The sequence below is a fragment of the Bubalus bubalis genome, chromosome 8 (assembly GCF_019923935.1).
Source record: "Bubalus bubalis isolate 160015118507 breed Murrah chromosome 8, NDDB_SH_1, whole genome shotgun sequence".
In the NCBI taxonomy this organism is placed as follows: Eukaryota; Metazoa; Chordata; class Mammalia; order Artiodactyla; family Bovidae; genus Bubalus; species Bubalus bubalis.
The window spans coordinates 76512111-76535803 of NC_059164.1; the positions used below are offsets into that span (position 1 = coordinate 76512111).

The 23693-nt window shown below is 48.9% G+C and overlaps 1 protein-coding gene across 2 annotated transcripts in view; it reads left to right on the plus strand.

Moving 5' to 3' along the window:
• Positions 1–3744, plus strand: part of NUDCD3 (NudC domain containing 3) — a 70716-nt gene extending 66972 nt beyond the window's left edge. Inside the window, exon 6 of one of the 2 annotated variants that reach the window (XM_044946787.1) lies at positions 3625–3744. In XM_044946787.1, the coding sequence (XP_044802722.1) occupies positions 3625–3651 (27 nt within the window). In that variant the 3' untranslated portion in view covers positions 3652–3744. Of the gene's footprint in view, positions 1–1990 lie in introns of both variants that reach the window. The other variant, XM_006051305.3, reaches the window with a different exon arrangement.
• Positions 3745–23693: the final 19949 nt, after the last annotated feature.

Sequence of the window (23693 nt, forward strand, 5' to 3'; positions counted from 1 at the left end):
TGAAAGAGCAGTCTGAACACTGACCTGACAGGAGAGGGCCCTGGGAAGCTGTTGAAAGTTTGGATGTCCGGCCCCAGAGTGGGCAGGCACTAGGCCATGAGGTCTAAATAAGAAGCAAGAGGTTCCTGCTGATGAGCTCAGGGCTGGGATCCACCGATCAGGAAGCATCTGAAGAAACCTGAAGACGCTGGTCTGATGGAAAGGCTTCCGTGGTTTGAGTCAGAGGTGTTGGTTCTAGCAGGACTTGTCAAGGGCCCGGCAGTGCTGACCGTGATGGCATGAGTGCCTGGCTGAATGCAGTGCCCTGTGGAGGCCTTCAGTGGACACACGGGAGCCCTTGGATCTGGTGCAGGCGGTGGGACTCAGTGGTGACCCCTCATCCAGCTGACCTGCTGCTGGACGGCTCGGTGCCTCGGGGCTGCGTTAGGAGAGGCAGGGGCACCAGCACTGCTGTCTGGGACTCCTCTGGGCTCAGCAGGGATTGGGAACGAACGTCTGCATGCGGGGCTGGGCTCCTAGGCGTCCCCCTGGACTGTCTTCGGTACACGGGGCCTTGAGGGACATGCAGTGTGGGGAGCAGGTTTGGAACCGAGAGGAAAGCGTGGAGGCATGAGGATCCGGCAGAGCTGGCGTGGCCTGGTGGTGAGGCCACAGAGCTGGCCTCTGTGGCGTTGAAGCCCTGCACAGTCACTGTGGTCCCCGGAGGAGAGCGTCCCAAGGAGAAGAGAGTCAGCACGCTGCAGGTGGCTTTGGTTGAGGGTGGTGGGAGGAGAGGCGGCTTAAGAAAGTAGGAGGTGGCAGTGAGGGGCCTGGGGCAGGACCAGTGTGGGGAGCCGGCTGAGGACCCTGTGGGGCTGGAGCAAGAGGGCCCATCAGACTGCCCATGGCGAGGCTGGGGTACGGGGACATCACCGTGGGTCGAGCTCAGAGGGTGTGTCTCAAGTCAGAGCTCACTGGAGAGGGTTTGTCTCAAGATGCTCAGATGAGGGGCGTGTAGTGAGAGCTTGAGGAGGAGGTGACTCAGAGTGGGCAGTGGGCACGAGCCGGAGGAGGAGGGATGGGATGCAGCTCGCCCTGTGGCTGCCGGCACCCAGAGGCACGCAGGTGGGCGGGACTGGGCATCTAGCCCCTTCTCGGGCGGCCTGCGGGCAGCTGTGCCAGGTGCTATTCTAAGGTCCTTGGCGTGTGTCAGGTGTGCCGAGCTGAGCGCAGTATGTACTGCATGTCTGACATGTTTGCTGCTGCACCACTTAGGTGGAGTAACGGGGCAGAGAAGGCCCCGTCAGGAGCCCTGCAGTCTTGTCAGACACCAGGAGCTTTCCCCTCAGCTCACTCTGTCAGCCTGGAGGTTAAGAGGTGGGCAGGGCTTTCTGGCCCTGTGGCCGTGAGTCTCTTCATTTCTCCTGGTCAGAAGGAAGGGGAGAGGGTTTCCAGCCCAGTGTGTTTGCAGGGAGGACATGGAGGGCAGATGTGGGAGGGGACAGGGGGCAGCTTCCTGCTGCCACCCCAAAGGCTGGTGGTACAGACTGGGATGATTGAGCCCACCTTTGATAACAGCTTTGGCCCCTGCCCCCAGGGGCTGTGGGATCGGTGATTGGTGGGTACACAGTCAGACATCCTGAGGTCTCTCCCTTTGAGTCACATTCCTAGACTATCTGAGAGCACAGGCCTGGAGACTACCCACCTTGTCCCTATGAAAGGGGAGTAGAGACCCTCTCTAGAGCTCAGTCGGCTCTGTGGGCTGTGGCCCTCAGGCCCTCTGGAGCTTAGACAGATACTCCTGGTGAGCAGGGACAGCATCCAAACCAGGAAGGTGGCCGGTGTTGCTCTGGGGACAGGATGGGGTGGAACCCGAATGTGGGGAGCAGGGGCTTGCAGAGGGTCTGCTGTCAGCCCAGGCGGGTCCTCTTCCAGAGGAAGCAGAGCAGAACTCTGCTCTGGGACGTGCAGGCCTGGTGAGTACAGTAACCTCTCTGTTTTCTGTTTGTAGAAAGTCCATGAGATGCTGAAGAAGGGGTGGGACGCTGAAGGCTCTCCCTTCCGAGGCCAGCGATTCGACCCCGCCATGTTCAACATCTCCCCGGGGGCTGTGCAGTTTTAATGACTGGAGGAGAGGACGCCCTCGCCGGCAGGGAAGTGGGGCCTCGGTCGTGCCCCTCAGCTCCCTCCTGCCGGGGACTCGCTGTCTAGTTCACCTTTGCCATCCTTTCTTTCAAGGGTGAACCGGTCTCCACCCCTGGCCCTGCGTCTCCAGACTGTTTGAGAGCAGGGCGGGGCTGTGCGGCCTTGCCGAGGGGGTGTGGGGAGCAGGGGCTGTCCCAGCAGGCGCAGCTCTGGGCCCTGCAGGCGCCGCTCGCCGCTCCCTCCCTCCCTGCACTCGCTGCTCTGCTCCTGTGCTCTCTGCTTGCTGTTCTCCGTGCGCTCGGGCGGGCATGGGTGCCCCTAGGCTGTGGAAGCGCAGGCAGGGATGTGCAGGCTGAGGGCTGGGCTCAGGGCCAGTTTGGGGAAGCTGCCGCCTTGCCCTCTTGCTGGGTGTGTTCTTGTGTAGTCTTGCCTGTCTGCTTGTATGTGTCCCCTGCCTTCCTCGTCGGGGAGCCACGGAAACCAGGGTGCTGGTCTCTGGTTCCGGATGCTGGAAGCGTCTCTGGTGGCCTCAGGCCCTGCACAGCAGGGTCTCTGTCTTCTGATTGGCTTGTCCTGCTGCCCCCAGCCTGGCACTTTCCCCTGGGGGACTGGTTCTTGTCAGAGCAAGCTGGGCCAGGTGCCCTCAGGAGACCCCACGGTGTGCCACTGCTCACTGCAGCCCTGGGTCCTTTCTTGGCTGAAGCCAGACTGTGCCACCCAGAGCTTGGGGCCCTGCTCCCGCGGCTCTTCCAGGACCCAGAGCTCTTGCCCTCCGCCAGGACCGCACGGCTGCCCTAATGGTTGTTACCTTGCAGGCCTCTGCACCCTGGAACCTGCCCTCGAGCTCTGTGTGCTGGACTTGGGGAGGAGGAGTCCTGGGGCTGGGGACGTTCCTTCTAGAAGCTTCCCCCTTCAGCTGCGTGGGTGGGAGCTGGTTCATTGCCGTGCGTGGGGGCAGGTTTCTGGCTCACAGGGACCTGTAGACACATCCCTGGGAAGCAGTTGCTTGCTCCGGTGCCATCACGGGAGGTGTGTACCCCTGGTGACTGGTGGGAGCACCACCAAGGGGGCACGGAGCACTGTTGTTGGCTCTCGTCACCAAGGCTGGTCATGGAGCTGCTGAGGCCCCCCTTCAGCGTTCTCTGGGTCTCACCTGTCCCATGTAGTGAGAGGTCTCACCTGTCTGTGTGAGAACCGTTCTGGCGCCGTGCCTGTCTCCTCCCCTCCGCCACCACCAGGGGTCCTCTGCCGTCACCGGGTGGGGTATGAGGCCTGCACCTTGGCTGTTTGGGAGCTGTGGACTCCATGGTCAGTTGTCTTCCTTTTGCCTGATTTTATTTTCAAGTGTTCGCGTTTCTCCCCACCCCACTGGGGGTAATAGCAGCTTGCCGGCATCTGGGAGTGGCAGGCTGGAGGGCTTACCATCCTGTGGGCTGCCTGCGCCCCTCGCTGCTGGCCTGGGCCCTGGACCTGTGCACTCTGCCTGTTTTCTCTCTTCAGACACGGCAGGAGCAGTTTGGCCACTGAGCTCCATCAGCTGAGGTCCAAGGAAAATGGGGTGCCCGCCTGCGAAATCACCTTGTCTCCGGTGTTGGTTTGCAATAAATCTGTATTTAAGCACTTCTGGGTCTGTGTGTGATATTTTATGCCAAGACAGTTTTCACTATGTGGTCATTACCCGAATTCTAGCCATCAGGCCCATGTATACAGCAAACACCAAAATGGGAATTCCTAAATAGCTCCCAAAGCTGTTTCTTATCCAGCCTGCATCCTGGCAAGACTTCACACAGCTTTCAGAAACATAATAAGCTTTCAATCAGGAAAAAAGATTGTAGCTCTAGAGCTCACATCCATTTCCAAGCAGGATTCGAAAGACTTCAGCCAGAGGGTCCTTGGTGCCCCATTTACCTGCAGTGGCCCCAAAATGCTGGGCTCATGCTTGTGCCTGCACCCCTCCAGGCATAATAGGCTTGTGGCACGTCCTGGTGCGTCAGTCACATCACAGGCTGTCCAGTGTGGCCTCCCCCCCACCCACCCCCATTGCAGGGGCCGAGCTCAATGGGCAGAACCTGGTGGGTATTTCTTGAATGAATGAAGAATGTAGACAGTTCAACAGTGAAATTACCAAGCAAACTCCCAGGGCAGAAATAATCTGCCAGGAAGGACAGCACCGTCTTCAATAGTTTGTCTCCAAAGTGTGCAGGAGGGAGAAGTCAGGAGTATTTTGTGTGCAAATGTGTCCAGGAGGTGGCAGCTGCCTTACAGAGACCTGACCACTCAGAGCACAGTCTGGGGAACAGACCCAAACCCACCTCCAATCTGCTCCCCAGGCGGCCAGCTGGCAGCAATCTCAACCCAGGACGGACAAGTTGTTTCTGTGAATAAAGAGTGGAGTGTGGGCGTGGAAGCAGTCCTCGGTGAGCACTCTCTCCCTCGTGGACAGAGGGCAGGCGCCAGAGCAGAGCCCCTGCCCCGAACAGTGCCGCGCACATGGCGCTGGTCCCCCGTGGCCTGGGAATCAGGTTGTCCAAGCCTGGCTGCTCCCAGGCACACCTCTCCTGGACAAGAGGTTGGCACGCTGTCGCTCGGCTCGCTGATGCCCCCTGGACATGGTTAGGGATCCCAAGGCCTCTCCTTCAGTCCCTATCACAACTTCAGGGGCGAGGAAAAAGTAATCATCTGCGATTTCAGGCTCAGCTCACCCCTCAGCTTGTCCACACGAGCTTGGTTTTATCTACATCCTTGGGTTTATTCTTTATAACTCAAGGTTGGATCACTGGTCTGCTTTCAAAGGGGAAAAAGGAGCATCAGATGCCAGGTGGGGCCTTAGATCTCCCTGCCCCTGGAACCTTGAACTGGACGCCACTCCCTGCTCTCCCAGCCCTGTTCTGCGGAATCTGGCATCTGCTGCCATTGGTGTGGGGAGGGGACATCTGAAATCACACCCTCCAGCCCCCGCTGGGAGAGTCTGGCTACTATGACTCAGACTTGGTGGTGCTGAGAGGGGTCAACCTGGTGGCGCAGGGAGACACCACCTGTTTACAGGGCACCCGTGGGCCTGAGTGGCCGTCCTCCCGCAGAGCAGGCCCAGGCCTGTCCTTTCTGGAGGAGGCCTTTGCAAGAGAGGTGTCGACCCGAGGATGAGTCAGGGCTTCTCCAGGGAGCTCAGGCCAGACCTTCCATCACCTCTGTCCTGGTTCCTCCTGGGAGGGATCCTAGGCTTTTGGCCAGCGCCGGCTGGGGCATTAGAGACATTTTGGCTTAAACTGCCCGTGTACAATGGCCACAGGGGAAGTGTCACCACTGAGGCGTGAGCTGGGCCCCGCTTGTGTCCTCATTCCCAGTGGGACCCCCTGCCTCTGCTCTTGCATCACCCCAGAGATGGTCTGGCTCTGCATATAGATGCCGAAGGGGTGCAAAGCATCCCCCAGCACCATTCACCCACTGAAACTCTGACAGCCCAGACACTCCGAGAGAGGCCCCCCGGGGCACTTCAGAAGCCACAGCGGAGCAATGATGGGGGGTGGGTGGTTGGCAGAGGTCCCTCCTGTAGGGATGGCGAGCCTGCTGCCTGAGGGACAGAGTCACTGGGAAGCTGCTCAGGTTATGAGCTTGCAGGGACCAGGGTCAGGAACATCGTGTTAGGGTTAGAGTGTCCCCTGATGGGCCCGAGCTGCAGAGTTGTGGCATGGGGAGTCAGCAGCCCCCAAAGAGGGTCTGTCTGGCCTACAGAGTGCACACAGGGGGTTTGGGGTTAACAGAGGCCAGGGAGGGGGTGCAGAGCGGGGCCTCTGGTGGAGAAGGTGCCAGCATTCTCAATGACCACCCATCAGGGCCGGGCTGGTGCGGAAGACCCAGGGTGGGAGACCTCAGTCCAAGGTGCAAGGTGCCAGCAGAGGGCAGAGGACAGCAAAGGGAAGCGAGGCAGGGGCAGGAAGGAGGAGAAGGGCCCTGCCGAGCCCTACACAAGCTGTGTTCTTAAACAGCCCCATCCGTTGAGCACAAAGCATCCACAGGAGCCACCCTGAGCGTGTGGGGTTTGCGCCAGCTCCTTCCAGGGGTGTCAGCACACACATTGGTGGTTCATACAAGCATCAGTACCAGCACCTGGCAGGACTTAAGATGTGACCTACAGGGCCAGAAACTAGGTGGGAATTCAGATGCTTCCCAGAGTCTGAGCAGTGCTGTCCACCCACCCTGGCGGAGCACCCTGAATCCAACCATTGGGTTAGCAGTGCGTTTGGGGCCCACTGACGTGTTGGCCCTCGCCCGCCTTCAGGAGAGGGCTGGCGGTGCTTGCTAGAGAAGGAGGCTGTGTTCTTGTGCTCCAAATTCCTTCTACCTCATTTCAGGACACTCAGGGTCCAAGAGCGAGGAAGGAAGGAAGAAAGGAGAGCAAGCAGCAGGCAGGTGGGGAGTTTGTGCCCCTCCTAGTCTCTGGACCACGTTCCTATCAAGAGGTTGCATACGGGGTTCCTCAGGACACTGTCTGAGGCTTCCTCCAGTGGAGAGGGTAGCAGGGCTCACCCCTCCCCATGGGGATTCCACTGGCCTGTTCCACCTGCTGCAACACCTCCCTTGGTGTTCCTGCCCAACCCGACTGCCTCGGGGGCTACACTGCAGCCATGCTCTGTCTCTGAGTGCATCAACCCAGTGACAGGAACCCTGTGTTCAAATTCTTGGTTAGGGGGAAGCAGGTGGTGTTTCTGGAACATTCTATCACATTCTGTTGGACTGGACACCATCAGGACATCCTGGGTACCCCCTGGGACTCTAGATCAGCATCGCCCAGTGCCAGTCACAAGAGCACATCCCGTGTTTATGGTCAGTAACAAGCGACAAGGTCTCTGGGACCTCCAGCTCCCTGGGTTAGTGGCTCACATGAAGCCCAGAGATCTGGGGCAGGCCAGGGTATGGGCAGGCACCCCACACGCCCCTGGGCCTGGGGCCAGGGATGTGGCAGTGAGGGCCCAATGAGTCCAGGTCTTGAAAGCCTGTTCCAGGTGTGCAGGGTGGCAGGTCCTGAAAAGGCACCCGTTGACCCCTCCAGTGGCATCGTGACCCCAAGCTTGCCCCCCTCACCATCGCCTTCACACCTGGAGAGGTGGGTGCACCTGTGAGTCTATCCAACCATCCCTGGCCTCTGCTCGCCTCCCCGCTCCGGCCCCCTCTCCCCTCTGCTTTCATACTTCTCTCCCTTCCCCTTCCCACTCCCCACCTCCACTTTTCTCTCCCCTTTTCTCCTCTCCCACTGCTTTCATCTCCCCTCTGTTCCCATCCTTTCCTTCCTCCCTCCACTCTCCTCACCTCCTCAGCCCTTCCTCTTCTGACCCCAAGGCAGGAAGATGACCACACCCTTTAACATGTTTATTGTGGCACCATATGCACGAGACAGAATTTAGCGTCCTACCCATGTTGAAGCGTGCAGTTCAGTGGCATTAAGTGCATTCACGTGGGTCTGCAGTCATCACCACTGTCCACGTCCAGAACTTACCTTCCCAAAGCGAAATTCCATATCAGTTAAAATTTTTAAAAATTCGTTGCAGGTATTGGAAGTGAGATTTAACAGAAGTCTCAGTTTCTGGGCTCTGTTGACAGCTTTGGGAACCCAGACAGGTGGCATCCGGGCAGCTGTGGCCGTAGCAGATGGGCGGAGCCAGCTACTGCAACCCCCTTCACTCCACACTGCCCACCGACGCTCCCTCAGGTGTTGGAAGTGGGGGCAGGAGAGTTCACGTCAGAGTGCTGTAATAACGGGAAGACATGACCAGCCATTGCTTCCTATGAAGATGGTGGGGGCCTGTGGGCCAATAAATGTAGGCAGGCTCTCCAAGCTGGAAAAGGCCAGGAGAAGGACTCTCTCCCAGAGCCTCGAAAAGAACACAGCCCTGCCAACATTGCTTCTCGCCCCACGAGACCCATCTGGGGCTTCTGACTTCCAGTACTCTGAGAAAGTAGCTATGCTTTTTTTAAAAAGTTATTTATTTATTTTTGACTGCACTGCCTTCGTTGCTGCCTGTGGGCTTTCTCTAGTTGCGGCGAGCAGGGGCTTCTCTAGTTGCAGTGCGCAAGCTTCCTGTGATGGCTTCTCATTTTGGAGCACAGGATCTAGGGTGCACAGGCTTCAATAGTCTTGCCTCACCAGCTCAGCTGCCCTGTGACATGGGGGATCCTAGTTCCTAGACCAGGGATTGAACCCACGTACCCTGCATTGGCAACAAATTCTTAACTACTGGACCACCAGGGAAGTCCCAAATGTGTTCTTTTAATCTACTAAATTTGTGGTAATTTGTTAAAAAGCAGCAGTAGGAAATTAACATGCCTGAGTGATAGACACTGCCAATATTTTATATTTTAACTGGTCTAATAGGTGGGTGCTGGTTTCTCATTGTGATTTAATTTGTATTTTTCCAATGGCTGACTGTGGTAAACATCTTTTTATGTGCCTTTTGTCATCCATATATCTTTTTTGGTGAAATGTTGGTGAAATGTTTTGCTTGTTTCCTAATTGGACTAATTGTTTTTAAAAGTTTTAAATTTTTAAAATATATTCTAGGTAAAAGTCATTTGTTGGATATGTGATTTGCAAATATTTTCTCCCTGTCTATGATTAAATCTTTTTAATCTTTTAGCACGGACTTTCTCAGAGCTTAAGTTTTTAATGTTGGCAAGATCCAATTTATTAAAATTTTTTTATAATTCATGCTTTCAGTATCATTCTGTTTTGAGATAAGGTCCTTGTAGACAGTGTATAGTTGGGTCATGCTTTTTAAATCCATTCTACCAATCTCTGTCTTTTAATTGGTGTATTTAGACCATATATATTTAAAGTAATTGTTGGTATATTAGGCTTTTGTTTGTCATTTTAATATTTCTTTTCTGTTTTTGTTCCTTTTTTCATTCCTCTGTTTCTTTTTCATTGGCTTTCTTTTCATTTCTTGAACCTTTTAAATAAGTCTACTCTGATTTATTTGTAACATTTTTTGGTATATTGCCTTGTATAGTTTTATTTAGTGATTGCCCTAAGTATCTCATACACATATATAACTGGTCACAGTCCAGTGGTATTGACATTTTCTCACTTTGAGTGAGTCTAGCCATTTTACTTTTGTTAGTGTCTCTTTATTCTTCTAAGTTTTAAAATACATTTGTCTTCAGTATTTCCTCTACATTGAGAAACCGCATCAGATGGTATTAGGATTTTTACTTTAGCCATGAAATGTTATTAAAGAAATTCATGAAGTGAAGTAGTCTATTGTGTTTGTTTATTTTTTGGCCACCTCACATGGCTTGTAGGATCTTAGTTCCCTAGCCAGGGATCAAAACCAGCCCCTGGCAGTGGAAACACAGAGTCCTAACCACTGGGTCACCAGGGATTCCCTGTTTTCTTTGTATTTGTCCTCTCCATTGTTCTTTTCTTGAAAAAGGTCCTTGCCTTCTTTTGTCATTATATCTGGAGAGCTTCCTTTAGCCATTCTTTAAAGTTAGGTTCTGATAGCAACATATTTTCTTAGTTTTTCTTCATCTTGGAATACTTTTATTTCCCCTGCGTTCCTAAAGGGTAATTTCACTGGATTTTGCAATTGACTGTTCTCTTTTTTTCAGCACATGAAAAATAATATGATAATTGTGCCACTCACTTCTGAGCCACCAGGGTTTCTGGTGAGAAGTATGCTGTCATTTGAATGATATTCCTCTATTAGAAATTTATTGTTTCTATTTTGAAGAGTTCTTCTTCTTCGTTTTCAGAAGTTTAGTCATGATGTTTTGGTGTGGATCTCTTTAGGTTTTTCCTATTTGGGGTTTGCTCAACTTCTTGAATCTGTACATTTATCTCTTTTGTAAAAATTGGGATTTTTAAAAAGATACCGTTTCTTAAATTACTTTTTCAGCCCCATATTCTTTCTTCCTGCCTTCTAAGATAATAAGAATGATACAATATGAATGTTGGATCTTGTGTCCTTGTTCCATAGATCTCTTCATTTTATTTTTCAGTCTATTTTCTGCCTGCTGTTCAGAATGAGTAAATTCTATTGATCTTTCTTTAAGTTTACTGATTCTATCCTCTGTCATCTCCAATCTACTGGAGAGTTTATTCAGCAAAGTTTTTAATTTGGTTAGTGTATTTTTCAGTTCTATAATTTATACTTTATAGAAAATATTCATTTTTTTAATAAAAAAATTTTTCCCTACCCCTAATCCCACCTCTGTCAGCCACCAATCTGTTCTCTGTATCCTTGAGCTTTTTTTTTTTTTAAGTTCCACTTATAAGAGACATTATATGGTATTTGTCTTTCTCTCTCTGACTTATTCACTTAGTATAACGCTCTTGAGGTCCATCCATGTTGTCAACAAATGGCAGGACTTCATTCTTTTTTATAACTGAATAATATTCCATCAGATGTATATATCACAATTTCTTTGTCCATTCATCTATCTGTGGACACTTAGGTTGTTTTTATGTCTTGGCTACTGTAAATAATTCTGCAGTGAACATGAGGGAACGTGTATCTTTTTGAAGACTGTAAGCAATGGAGACAGAGTTCTTAAACAGCCACCCTCAGGCAGAGCAAGAAGAAAACCTGTTAGCTAATCATCATGACGAAGCCCTAAGGGGCAGGTTTCCAATTAGATATACATTTAGGGGCTAACTGTAATCTTTTCCAGAGACCTTGGAGGGTGGATGTTACCTTTCTACTTACCCCTGCCATGCTACAGCAGCCGTGTCTTCTGGTGGCAGGGAGTGGGGGGATCTTTACCTGCATTAGGGCCCTTGTTTCTATGTTTGGTGCCCATTTTTCTGTGACTGACCCACCCAGGAAGCACCTCTTGATCACCCGGTTCCAATGACCAGAAGGGCTTTTATTCCTGGGTCCCACAGGATTGCAGCAGTTGGAGAGATGGTTCTTGTGAGGCTGCTACTCCCAGGACACTGCACAGACTGTGAACTGAGGCACGTCCTCCAGTCTTGCTGTGAAAAAGGCTTCTTTGCTTCTCCTAGAGCATCAGCCTGAGGGGCACACTTCAGGTTTGGCACACATTTAGTGGCTTATAGAGCTGCTCTCAAGGAATGTAGGCTGTTGTCACCGTCTTGACACTCTCCATCTGTCTTGCTTCAGCTCACTGGAGTCACCCAGAAAAGAGTTACACTCATCTGGAGCCCTGATTTTTGTGGCTGTGGCCCAGCGGATAACTCCAGGTCACCTAACTCTGATCGCCATTGGGGCTTACTTACCCTTGCAGTTCCACAGGACTGTGTATATTTGTGTATTTTAAAAGCTGTTACCTGAGGGTCTGGCTTCCAGCCAGCATGAACCTAAGTACAGAGATCCTGTGCTTTGGGACATTGACTTGTCTTGGCACATTCTCAACTACTGGGAGCTATTAAAAACGTAATAGGCTGTTTGGACAAGCACAAAATTTGAGAGACAACAAAAAGTTGGGGCAGGGTTGAACAAGATTTCTCTTCTATACAAGGTAGCTCTTTTCAAGACTAGGAGAAGTGGTTGTTTTGTCTATTGAATAGAAGCTTACACATAGAGTCAAGTAAAATAAAGCAACAGAGAAATAGTTTTCCAATGAAAGAAGAAGGCAAAAACCCCAGGAAAAAAGCTGTAATTAAATAGTATTAATTATTTACTTGATAATTTACCTGATAAAGAGTTCAAAGTAATTGTCATAAAGATGATCACTGAACTGGGGAGAAGAATGGACGGACACAGTGAGAACTTCAACAAAGAGATGGAAAATAAAAGAAAGTACCAAATAGAAATAACAGAGCTAAAGCGTACAATAACTGAACTGAAAAAGTACATCAGAAGTGTTCAACAGCAGACTATATGAAGCAGAAAAAAATAAATAAACTTGAGGACAATGCAGAGTAGCAAAAAGAAAAAAGAATGAAAAGACTGAAGGTAACTTAAGGGAATTATGAGACAACATCAAATGGAGTAACATTCACATTATAGGAGTCCTGCAGGTGAAGAGAGAGAGAAAAGGGCAGAAATCTTATTTGAAGAACTAATGACTGAAAACTTCCCTAACCTGGGGAAGGAAACAGGCATCCAGATCCAAGAAACCCAGGGACTACCAAAAAACAGGACTCCAAAGAGATCCACAGCAAGGCACGTGATAATTAAAGTGTCAAAAGTTAAAGATACAGAGAGAATTTTAAAAGCAGCAAGAGAAAAACAGCTTAGTATATACAAGGAAACTCCTATAAGACCATCATTAGATTTTTTTCGGCATATACTTTGCAGGCCAGAAGGGAGTGACATGATATATTCAAAGTGATGAAAGGAAACAAACCTCCAACCAGGAATACTTGACCCAGCAAGGTTATCATTCAGAATTGAAGGAGAAATGAAGAGTTTTATGGACAAACAAAGCTAAAGGAGTTCAATACTACTAAACAAGAAATGTTAGAGGACCTTATTTAGGCTGAAAGAAAGGCTGCCAAGTAGTAAAAGGCCACATATGAAAGTATAAATCTCATTGGTAAGCGTAAACAGATAGTAGTGGTTTAATTACTTGTAAAGCTAGTATGATGATAAAAAGACAAAAGTAGTAAAACTGAGTTTAGTAATTAGCTAAGGGATATGTTGAAAGCAAAAGTGACAGTCGCTGAGTTGTGTCTGACTCTGCGACCCCATGGACTATATAGTTCATGGAATTCTCCAGGCCAGAATACTGGAGTGGGTAACCTTTTCCGTCTCCAGGGGATATTCCCAACCCAGGGATCAAACCCAGGTCTCCCGCATTGCAGGCAGATTCTTTTCCAGCTGAACCACAAGGTAAAATGTGACATCAGAAACATTAAGCCAAGGGTGGCAAAGTGCAAAAATGTTGAGTTCTAGAATGGGCTCAAGCATAAGTTGTTAATCCACTTGAAACAGACTGTTAAGGATATAAGTTGTATGTAAGCCACATGGTAACCAGAAAGCAAAAACTTACAGTAAATACACAAGATAAAGAGAAAGGAATATAAGCATACTGCTTAAGAAATAAAGTCACAAAAGAAGAGGACTTTTTTGAGTCCTCTCAAAGAGAAGAACAGAGGAACTACAAAAACAGCCAGAAAACAATAAACAAAATGACAATAAGCACATGTCTGTCAATAAAGAGTTTAAGTGGGGTAAATTCTGCAAAGACATAGAGCGGCTGAAAAAACAAATGAGCAACAACAACAAAAACCAGTACCCATCTATGGGCTTCCTACAAGAGACTCCCTTTACATGTAAGGACACACAGGCTGAAAGTGAAGAGATGTGAAAAAGAGATTTCCATGCAAGTGGAAACCAAAAGAAAATTGGAATAGCTATACTTACGTCAGACAAAAGAGACATTAAAGCAAAGGCTGTTAATGAGAGACCAACAAAGGTGTTATGTAATGATCAAGAAGTCAGTCCAACAAAAGGATAGAACAATTGTATATGCACCGAACATGGGAGCACCTGAATATATAAAGTAAATATTAACAGGCCTAAAAGGAGCAAGAGACAGCAACACAATAGTACTAGGGGATTTTAATACCCCACTTACTTCCACACAGAAAATCAGTACGGGAACATTGGTTTTAAGCAACATGTTCAGCAGATGGACTTAACAGATATTTTTAGAACAATCCATCCAAAAGCAACAGAATACACATTCTTCTTAAGTGCACATGGAACATTTTCCAAGATAGCTTGTATGTCAGACTATAAAATAAGACTTAATCAATTTAAGAGGATTGAAATCATATCAAGCACCTTTTCTAAGCACAATGGTATGAAACTAGAAATTAATTACACAAAGAAAACTGGAAAATTCATAAATATGTGGAGATTAAACAGCATGCTACTGAACAACCAATGGATTGAAGAAGAAATTTTAAAAATACCTTGAGACAAACGAAAATAAAAATGTCTGATCAGCATACCAAAATTAATGGGGTATAGCACAAGCAGTTCTAAGCCGGAAGTGTTTCTTTTAATGTGTTTAATTGAACACATATTTACTAAGCGCCTGCTTTGTGCCAGGCACTGTGTTAGGCACCCTCAGTGTGTAGTGTCCCCACAGCATTGTAATCTGCTCAGAAACAAAACCAAGATAAAGAAAATTGTCACAACCCCACAAACTAGGGGCGGGTGGAAGTGGGCAGAGTGAATGCAGGCGATTCCTGTGCCAAAAAACACACCCACCAGAAACTTGTTTTCTTTCTTGGGACAAATCTCTACTACGTGGTTGTTTTGAAACCTCTCCGTGTATACTGAGAGGGAAGTTGCTGTCAGCACATCCCCACGCACTGGTGCCTGATGGACATTCGAATACTCTGAACACGACTCAGAAAAAGGAAGTGGCAAAGGAAGGTATTCATATTTGGATTCGAAGAGACTTTTTTTTTTTTCAGTTCATGTGGTTGCAACAACCCTTAAGAAAGATATAAACATCCCTGCCTTGACAGCATAAATGTTTAAGGTAGACCTAGTTTTGGATTCCTGAGTCAGAATCGTTCAGTTATCTACAAGCTCATAAGGCCAGAGAAGCGAAGGGAGATTTCTGTTCCGAGGAGGAGAGCGTGGACAGCATCTCGGGTTTGGAAGCGCGACACACTGCACCTGCATTTACAGAAGCAACGAAACGAGAGGACAGCCTAGCGCTACCACTAGAGACCCCTCTTCCACACACACGCTGGGGACTCAGGAAGAGACCCCCTCTCACACACACACTGGGGACTCAGGAGGAGACTCCCTCTCCCACACACACACTGGGGACTCAGAAGGAGACCCCCTCTCACACACACACGCTGGGGACTCAGGAGGAGACCCCCTCTCCCACACACACACTGGGGACTAAGGAGGAGACCCCCCTCTCACACACACACTGGGGACTCAAGAGGAGACCCCCCTCTCACACAGACACTGGGGACTAAGGAGGAGACCCCCCTCTCACACACACACTGGGGACTCAGGAGGAGACCCCCTCTCTCACACACACGCTGGGGACTCAGGAGGAGACCCCCCTCTCACACACACGCTGGGGACTCAGGAGCAGCCCTGCCTGCTGGCACCCAGCTTAGAGAGGCCCTGGTGGACGTCTTGCAGGGCACCGATCGTCCCACCCAGCACCTCCGAGAAGCTCTCCAGCTCCACCTTCAGGTGGTGGTGTCGGCACTTGCTCTCCTCAATGTCTGTCTTCAGAGAACACACCTTGTCTTCCAGGTTCCTACTGTCTCTCTCTGCTGCCTGTAACTTCTGAGAGATGTGTTCACACTCTGGCGTGAGTGGAGGTGTGATTTCACTGTGTTTTCAGAGGCCTTTCAGCTTCATCTCTTTTTCTTGGACCCCAGATCCTCAGCTCTTCTCTTCAACTGGATATTCTGCTCCTTCTCTCTGTTTATCTCATTGCACTGCTGTTCCAGCTCATCAGACCTTGTCCGGAGCCAGTCATTCTCACTGTGGCCTCTCCAACTGCTCTGTGCTGGCTGCTGACACCTGTAGCGCTGCGATCAGCTGAGCTACTAGGAGGGAGTTTATAGCAATAAATATCTATCTCAAGGGGAAAAAAGTCCTGAACAACCTAACTTTGCACCTCAAGGAACAACAAAAAGAAGGAGAAAGCCCAAAGCTCATAGAAGGCAGGCAATAACAAAGCTTAGAGTAGAAATAAGTGAAATAGAGGATAAAAAGACAATAGAAAAGATCAATGAAACTAAGATCTGGTTCCTTGGAAAGGTAAACAAAATTTACCAACATTTAGCTAGGCTTGCCAAGAAAAACAGAGAATATATACATAAGATTGGAATTTCATGAAAAATGAGGTACCACAGAAATACGAAAGATCATAAGAGACTGCTATGAACAATTATACACCAACAAATCGGACAACCTAGAAAAGATAGATAAATTCCTAACGACACAGGACCTTGTGCTATGCTGTGCTTAGTCGCTCAGTCATGTCCAACTTTTTGTGACCCCATGGGCTGTAGCCCGCCAGGCTCCTCTGTCCATGGGGATTCTCCAGGCAAGAATACTGGAGTGGATTGCCATGTCCTCCTCCAGGGGATTTTCCCAACCCAGGGATCGATCCCAGGTCTCCCGCATTGCAGGCAGATTCTTTCCTGTCTGAGCCACCAGGGAAGCCCATACCGGGACTTAGTCATGATGAAACATTAATAGAAGATCTGAACAGACTGATTACCAGTAAGGAGATTGAATTCATAATCAAAAATCTCCCAACAAACAAAAGTCCAGACTGGATGGCTTCACTGGTGAATTTTACCAAACATTCAAAGAATTTATATCAAACCTTCTAAAACTCTTCCGAATACCAGAGTAAGAGAGAACTCTCCCAAACTCATGGGCTAGCAATATCCTGATACCAGAACCAGACAGGGATGCCACAAGAAAAGAAAATTACTGGCCAATATCCCTGATGAACATAGATGCAAAAATTCTTAACAAAATATGAACAAATTGAATTCAACAATTCATTAGAAAAGTCCTACACTATGGTCATGTGGGGTTTGTTCCGGGGATGCAAGGATGGTTCAACATCTACACATCTGTCACTGTAACACATGTGAAAGAACAAAATGAAGGATAAAAGCCATATGATCATCTCAATAGATTCAGAAAAAAACATTTGACAAAAGTCAACATCCATTTATGATAAAAAAAAAAAACTCAACAATTGTGGGTATAATTTTTACTCTGTAGAAAATACTTTTCTTTATAGAAAAATTTTTATAAAAAAACTTACAAAACTTCTGCTTATTGAAGCATTTTCATGATGGCTGCTCTAAAATTCTTGCCTGATAATTCTAACTGCCAAGTTAGCTTGGCATTGGCATTAGTTGATTGTCTTTTCTCATTCAAATTGTGGTTTTCCTGGTTCTTGGTATGATGATGGATTTTTTTGTTGTTGTTATATCCTGGATATTTTGGTTATTATGTTGAGTCTTGATCTTATTTAACGCCTCTATTTAGCAGGTAGTCACCCTTCTCAGGCTTAATGTATACTTGCAGGCTTACTTTTATAGATTGTGGCAACAGTGTTTACCACGTGTACAGATGTGAGAGTTGGACTATAAAGAAAGCTGAGCTCCAAAGCGCTGATGCCTTTGAACTGTGGTATTGGAGAGAATTCTTGAGAGTCTCTTGAACTGCAAGGAGATCAAACCAGTCAATCCTAAAGGAAATCCACCCTGAATATTCATTGGAAGGACTGATGCTGAAGGTGAAACTCCAACATTTTGGCCACCTGATGTGAAGAACTGACTCATTGGAAAGGACCCTGATGCTGGGAAAGATTGAAGGCAGGAGGAGAAGGGGATGATAGAGAATGAGATGGTTGGGTGGCATCACGGACTTGATGGACATGAGTTTGAGTAAGCTCCAGGAGTTGGTGATGGACAGGGAAGCCTGGCGTGCTGCAGTCTATGGGGTCACAAAGAGTCAGACATGACTGAGTGACTGAACAGAACTGAACAGTATTTAGTTTTCAGAGTTCTTGCATGGTGGCACAGCCTGTGAAGCCAGGCACACTTCTATTGGGCCTGGGGCTCTGCATGGCACTGGATGGAGGTGCGGAAATGCAGGGCTCCATGATGCTGCTTGCCTTGACATCTGATGGAAGAGCACAGAGCACCAGCTCCGCTGGGCCTCCCTCTCCCATCCTTTGGCCTGAGAGTAGCTTTTCCTGTTGTTTGTCTGTTTTGTCCATGTCTGGTGTCAATCCAGATTGCAAGCCCCTGTGCTCAACCCTGGGTATGTATGAGGGATAAAAAGAAACCCAGGGACACACAGCATGTTGTTCTCAAGTCCTGTGACCCCCAGGCTGCCTGCCTTCTCCTTTCCAGCTTTCAGGGTCCTTTTATGGGTGTCTGCTGGACTATGTCCAGGCAGGAGGAGCTGGAAAAGGGAGTCCACACCATCCATCCTGTTCTGGAACTGAAAGTCCAGTTCCGGGAGGTTTTACCATCACAATATTTTTTCTCTAAAACAAGGAGCCATGATGACTCCTAGATGACAGCTTGGCAGATGGCAGCCCACACAAACAGCACTAGGGCTTTAGGCTGCCGGAAGGTTCCGATCATTGTGGGGGGGCAGAGAGAAGGCAAGCAGAGAGGAGCTGGGAGCGGGAGGCGAGGAAATGGTCCAAAGCATCCTACAGCTGCCCAGCCCACTGTGACACTGGCCCCACAGATCCCCCGGCTGATGGGGCACAAAATGCAGCACAACATGGAAAGTATCAGTGATCTGGGATGTGGAGACAGAGGAATGAGGAAAAGAAAAAGGGAGGTAGTGAGTGAGGAGGGGAGGACAGGTTACTTTGGGAGCCTCAGCATCTATTCAGCATTTCCTCATGGACCGAGGGATTGACATTCCTCTCTGGGGGCTGTCACGATCCTCCCCCCACCTCTCAGAACTCAGGGACCCCTACAAGCGAGAAGGGAAGGCAGAGCCAGGCATGGGGCCAGGACTAGCGTCTGGGGAGGCGGGGTCCCCAGGTGGTGCAGGAGGAGGCCACTTTTCTGAGCCGTTCCAGTCCCAGGGATAAAAATACCAGTTTGCAAAATCAGCTGCTAATCTTGTTGCTAGGTAGAGTTCAACCCCAGAATTGCCATTCTGTGCTAAGTTTGGCTGAACAGCTTTTTCTGGGAATTAAGATTCTCAGACTCAGGCCCAGGTCTTAGAGGAGGCATAGGGAGACAGGTGCTTTGCTTGTAGCCTTGTGAGGGGACAGACAGACAGACAGACAGGGTGCTTGTCACACCCGAATTGTGGTGGTGTGGTGGCTCTGTGGAAGAGGTCCCCACTCTACAGATTCTGTGAAGAGGCAGCACTTGGAGCCCAGGGGTCCCACTAGGGAGGGGCTAGGGGCTGGCTGGCTGGGCTGGGAGCAGGGGCACCACAGTGAACTCCTTTGGGCAGAGCTCCCAATGCCGGAGGGACAGGCAGACAGTGGTCTGGGCACTGTTGAGGACCCTTCTGTGGGAAGTGCTTCTGCCCTCACCCAGTCACCGTGGCCTCTGCCCAGCGCCTGACCTGATGGCCAGTGTGAATGGGGCGGGAGTCGTGGGGGGGCAGGAGATGCTGCCTAAAACCGTGCCTGTCCAGCTGGGGAGGTGGGACCTGGGGGCCAGAAGCCCCAGGGGACTGTGAGCCCTGGAGGGGCAGGGGAGAGCATTAGCAGCCAGGCGGAGGAGTTGAGGCTGAGGTGCTCCACACGGAAAGGCCTGGAACTGCTGACAGGGCTGCAGTGGCAGGAGGCACCTTAATGACTGTAATTAAAATGCCAAGGCAGCTCTGTAGCGGCCAGGTGGTTCCTGAATCCTGCTGAAGAGCTGCAAGTGCCTGACACCAGGGGCAGCGGGCCAGCCAGGCCCCTCGGGCCTTCAGGCCAGGAGAGGGGAGGGCTGTGCCCTCCTGGCAGTGTACCCTCTGGTCCTTCTCCTTCCCAGCCTTGCAGACTTCACGGGGGGAATCAGAGGACCTTCTTCTCAAGCCTGTTTTTTCCACCCAGAGTCCCACACTTTGCTTCCCCTGGGCCCCAGCCCTGTTGGGAGGCAGGAAAGTCAAGAGAGGGCTCAAGGCCCCCAAGGCCTGCTTGAGGGACCCCAAGCTTCCCAGGCAGAGGCCCACTGGGGGCCACACAGCAATAGCACCAACCAGACTGGTTCCAGCCCCCCTGCTCCCAATCTAGAGCCTTGGTCATAATAAGGGGGCTGGGAGTGGCCCAGGGACCCATCCACGGTCATTCAGCCACAGTCCTCACCCCTTGCCTGCCGCCTTCTCCTTTCTAGCCCAGGTTGTCAACAGCTTTTGCTTAGGAAGGCTGCCAAGGCTGCACCTCCAAAGTCCCTGGGAGAATGCTGACAACCCTGCCCCAAGCCCCTGCCCCTCCAAGTGCAGGAAGGCAGTGGGTTTCCTGAAACCCCCATGCCCAGGAGCCATGAGAGAACTTCCCATCCCCTCAACCCACAAAAGGGACCACAAAGCAGCCTCGTGCAAAGGGCCAGTGCAAATCGGGCCTCCTGAGAGGCTGTCCATGAATTCAAGCGCTCAAGTCCCAGGTGGAACCCGGGCTGGCCCTGCAGCAGGAAGCCCCCAGACACCTTGCCAGATTCGTTCATGCCAGAGGACAGGTCGAGTCCCAGCCCCTCCCCGCACAGAGGGAGCTCAGGGCAGAGCTTGATCTTGGCCTTGCCCATGGCTCCACTGGGACCACTCGTGCTCCTGCCTTTCCTCTGCGCGTCCTCCACTCCCTGGAAGAGACAGATGGCACAGGAGCTGGTGTCTGCATGCTCTTTCCATCTTGGTGATTTGCCAGGATTAAAAGCCCACTGCAGTCACATTTGGGGTTGGGTCCGAAGTGGAGAAAAGTTGGTGAAAGAAGACCCTTTCCTCCTAAACTGTGACACTGCAGAGGAGAATGAATCCTGGGTCTGGGCTGCGAGTCTGATTTAGAACACAGCCCTGGCAGTCCTGGAGCCTGGCTGGCGGCCATCAGAGGCCACAGGAGGGCAGCATGCTTGCTCTCCTAGAAGCAGGAGGCGGGACTGCCAGGCCTGTCCCCCTCCTACGGGCCACCAGCTGTTCTTTTTGTTTGTTTGTTTTAATAACAGCTTTATTGAGGTCTAATTCACATAGCATAAAATTCACCCTTTTAAAGTATACAATTCGTGGTTGTTAATGTATTCACACTTATGCAACCATCACCACTATCTAAATGCAGAATACTTTAATCATCCCAAAAAGAAACCTCATACCCATTAGCAGTCACTCCTTATTCCACCCACCCAGCCCCATCCCCAGGCCTCATCAACCACTAATCTGTCTGTATGAACTTGCCAGTGTCATAAGATAATGGTGGACCCCTACCTCACACCATACACCAAGATTAACTCAAAATGGATAAACCACCCAAATATAAGAGCTAAAAGCATAACACTCTTAGAAGAAAACAAATCTTTGAACTTCAGATTTTATATTGGCCTCTTAAGTATTACACCAAAAAGCACCAGCAACAAAAGAAAACTAGATAAAGTAGACCTAATCAAAATTAAAAATTGGGGGGCACCAAAAGACATTATCAAGAAAGTGAAAATACAACATACAGAGTAGAAGAAAATAAGTGTTTAATATCCAGAATGTAGAAAGAACTACAATTCAGTGAGAAAAAGACAAACCAACTAAAATATGGGGAAATGATCTCAATAAACATTTCTTCAAAGTGCATAGACAACCAATAAGCAGATGAAAAGATCCTTCATATCATTAGTCAACAGAGAAATGCAAAAACCACAATGAGGTACATTTCACCTGTACTAGGACAGTTACAATTTTTTTAGAAAAGTAAGTAAGTGTTGGTGAGGATGTAGAGAAGTTGGAACCCTTGCATATTGCTGGTGGGAATGAAAATGGTGAAGTTGCTATAGCAAATAGTTTGGTGGTTCCTCAAAAAGATAAACATAGAAGTACCATATGATCTAGCAATTCCACTCCTAGATAAATGCCCAAATGAATTGAAAACAGGTTCAAACAGATACTTGTGCACCCATGTTGACTGCCTCATTATTCACAATAGCCAAAAGGTAGAAACAACTGACCACCTGCCAATGCAGGAGACGCAAGAGACTCGGGTTCAATCCCTGGGTCTTGAAGATCCCCTGGAGAAGGGCACAGCAACCCACTCCAGGATTCCTGCCTGGAGAATCCCAAGGACAGAAGTGCCTGGCAGGCTGCAGCCCATAAGTGGCAAAGAGTCGGACATGACTGAAGCGACTTAGCACACACAGAAACAACTGAAATGTCCATCCACTTATGAATGGATAAATAAAATGTATCAATAGTATATCCAGATAGCAAAATATAATTCATCCATAAAAATGAATGACTTTCTTATATAGTAGTTCACCCTTAGCCATAGTTTCACTTTCCAAGGTTTCAGTTACCATGGTCAACTGTAATCCAAAAATATAAAATGGGAAATTTTAGAAACAGACAATTCCTAAGTCTTAAATTTCTACCATTCTGAGATACCCTATCATTGACATTGTCAGCTTATGACATTCAGCCACTGACATCATCATGGCTCCATGTTCCAGGATCACCGTAAGCAGATAATCCTCCTTATGACACATCATCAGAAGGTCAATAATAGTTTGATGCTACATCACAATGCCTACTTCATTCACACGACTTTATCTCATCTTGTAAGCATTTTGTCATTTCACGTCATCACAAGAAAAGTAAATATAGTACAATAATATATTTTGAGAAAGAGATCACATTCACATAATTCTTTTATACAGTATATTGTTACAATTTGCTCCCCTAGTGGCTCAGTGGTAAAGAATTCACCTGCCAATGCAGGAGACGTGGGTTTGATCCCTGGGTAGGGCAGATCCCCTGGAGGAGGAAATGGCAACCCACTCCAGTATTCTTGCCTGGAAGATCCTATGGACAGAGGAGTGTGGTGGGCTACAGTCCACAGAGTCACAAAGAATTGGATACAATTGAGCACATGCAGTGTACATTGTTGTATTTATTTTGTTATGATGGTTAATCTCTTATTATGCCTAATATATAAATTAAACTTGATCACAGCTATGCCTGTATAGAAAAAACACGATATACATAGTGCTTAGTACTATCTGAAGTTTGAGGCATCTACTGGGGAGCTTCATCAAGGCTGTATATTGTCACCCTGCTTATTTAACTTGTATGCAGAATACATCATGAGAAACGCTGGGCTGGAGGAAGCACAAGCTGGAATCAAGATTGCTGGGAGAAATATCAATAACCTCAGATATGCAGATGACACCATCCTTATGGCAGAAAGTGAAGAAGAACTAAAGAGCTTCTTGATGAAAGTGAAAGAGGAGAGTGAGAAAGTTGGCTTAAAGCTCAACATTCAGAAAAGTAAGATCATGGCATCCAGTCCCATCACTTCATGGCAAATAGATGGGGAAACAGTGAACACAGTGGCTGACTTTATTTTTCTGGGCTCCAAAATCACTGCAGATGGTGATTGTAGTCATGAAATTAAAAGACGCTTACTCCTTGGAAGGAAAGGTATGACCAACCTAGATAGCATATTAAAAAGCAGAGACATTACCTTGCCAACAAAGGTCCGTCTAGTCAAGGCTATGGTTTTTCCTGTGGTCATGTATGGATGTGAGAGTTGGACTGTGAAGAAGGCTGAGTGCCGAAGAATTGATGCTTTTGAACTGTGGTGTTGGAGAAGACTCTTGAGAGTCCCTTGAACTGCAAGGAGATCCAACCAGTCCATCCTTATGGAGATCAGTCCTGGGTGTTCATTCGTAGGACTGATGCTGAAGCTCAGACTCCAGTACTTTGGCCACCTGATTCGAAGAGCTGACTCATTGGAAAAGACCCTGATGCTGGGAGGGATTGGGGGCAGGAGGAGAAGGGGACAACAGAGGATGAGATGGCTGGATGGCATCACCGACTCGATGGACATGAGTTTGAGTGAACTCTGGGAGTTGGTGATGGACAGGGAGGCCTGGCGTGCTGCAATTCATGGGGTCGCAAAGAGTCGGACACGACTGAGTGACTGAA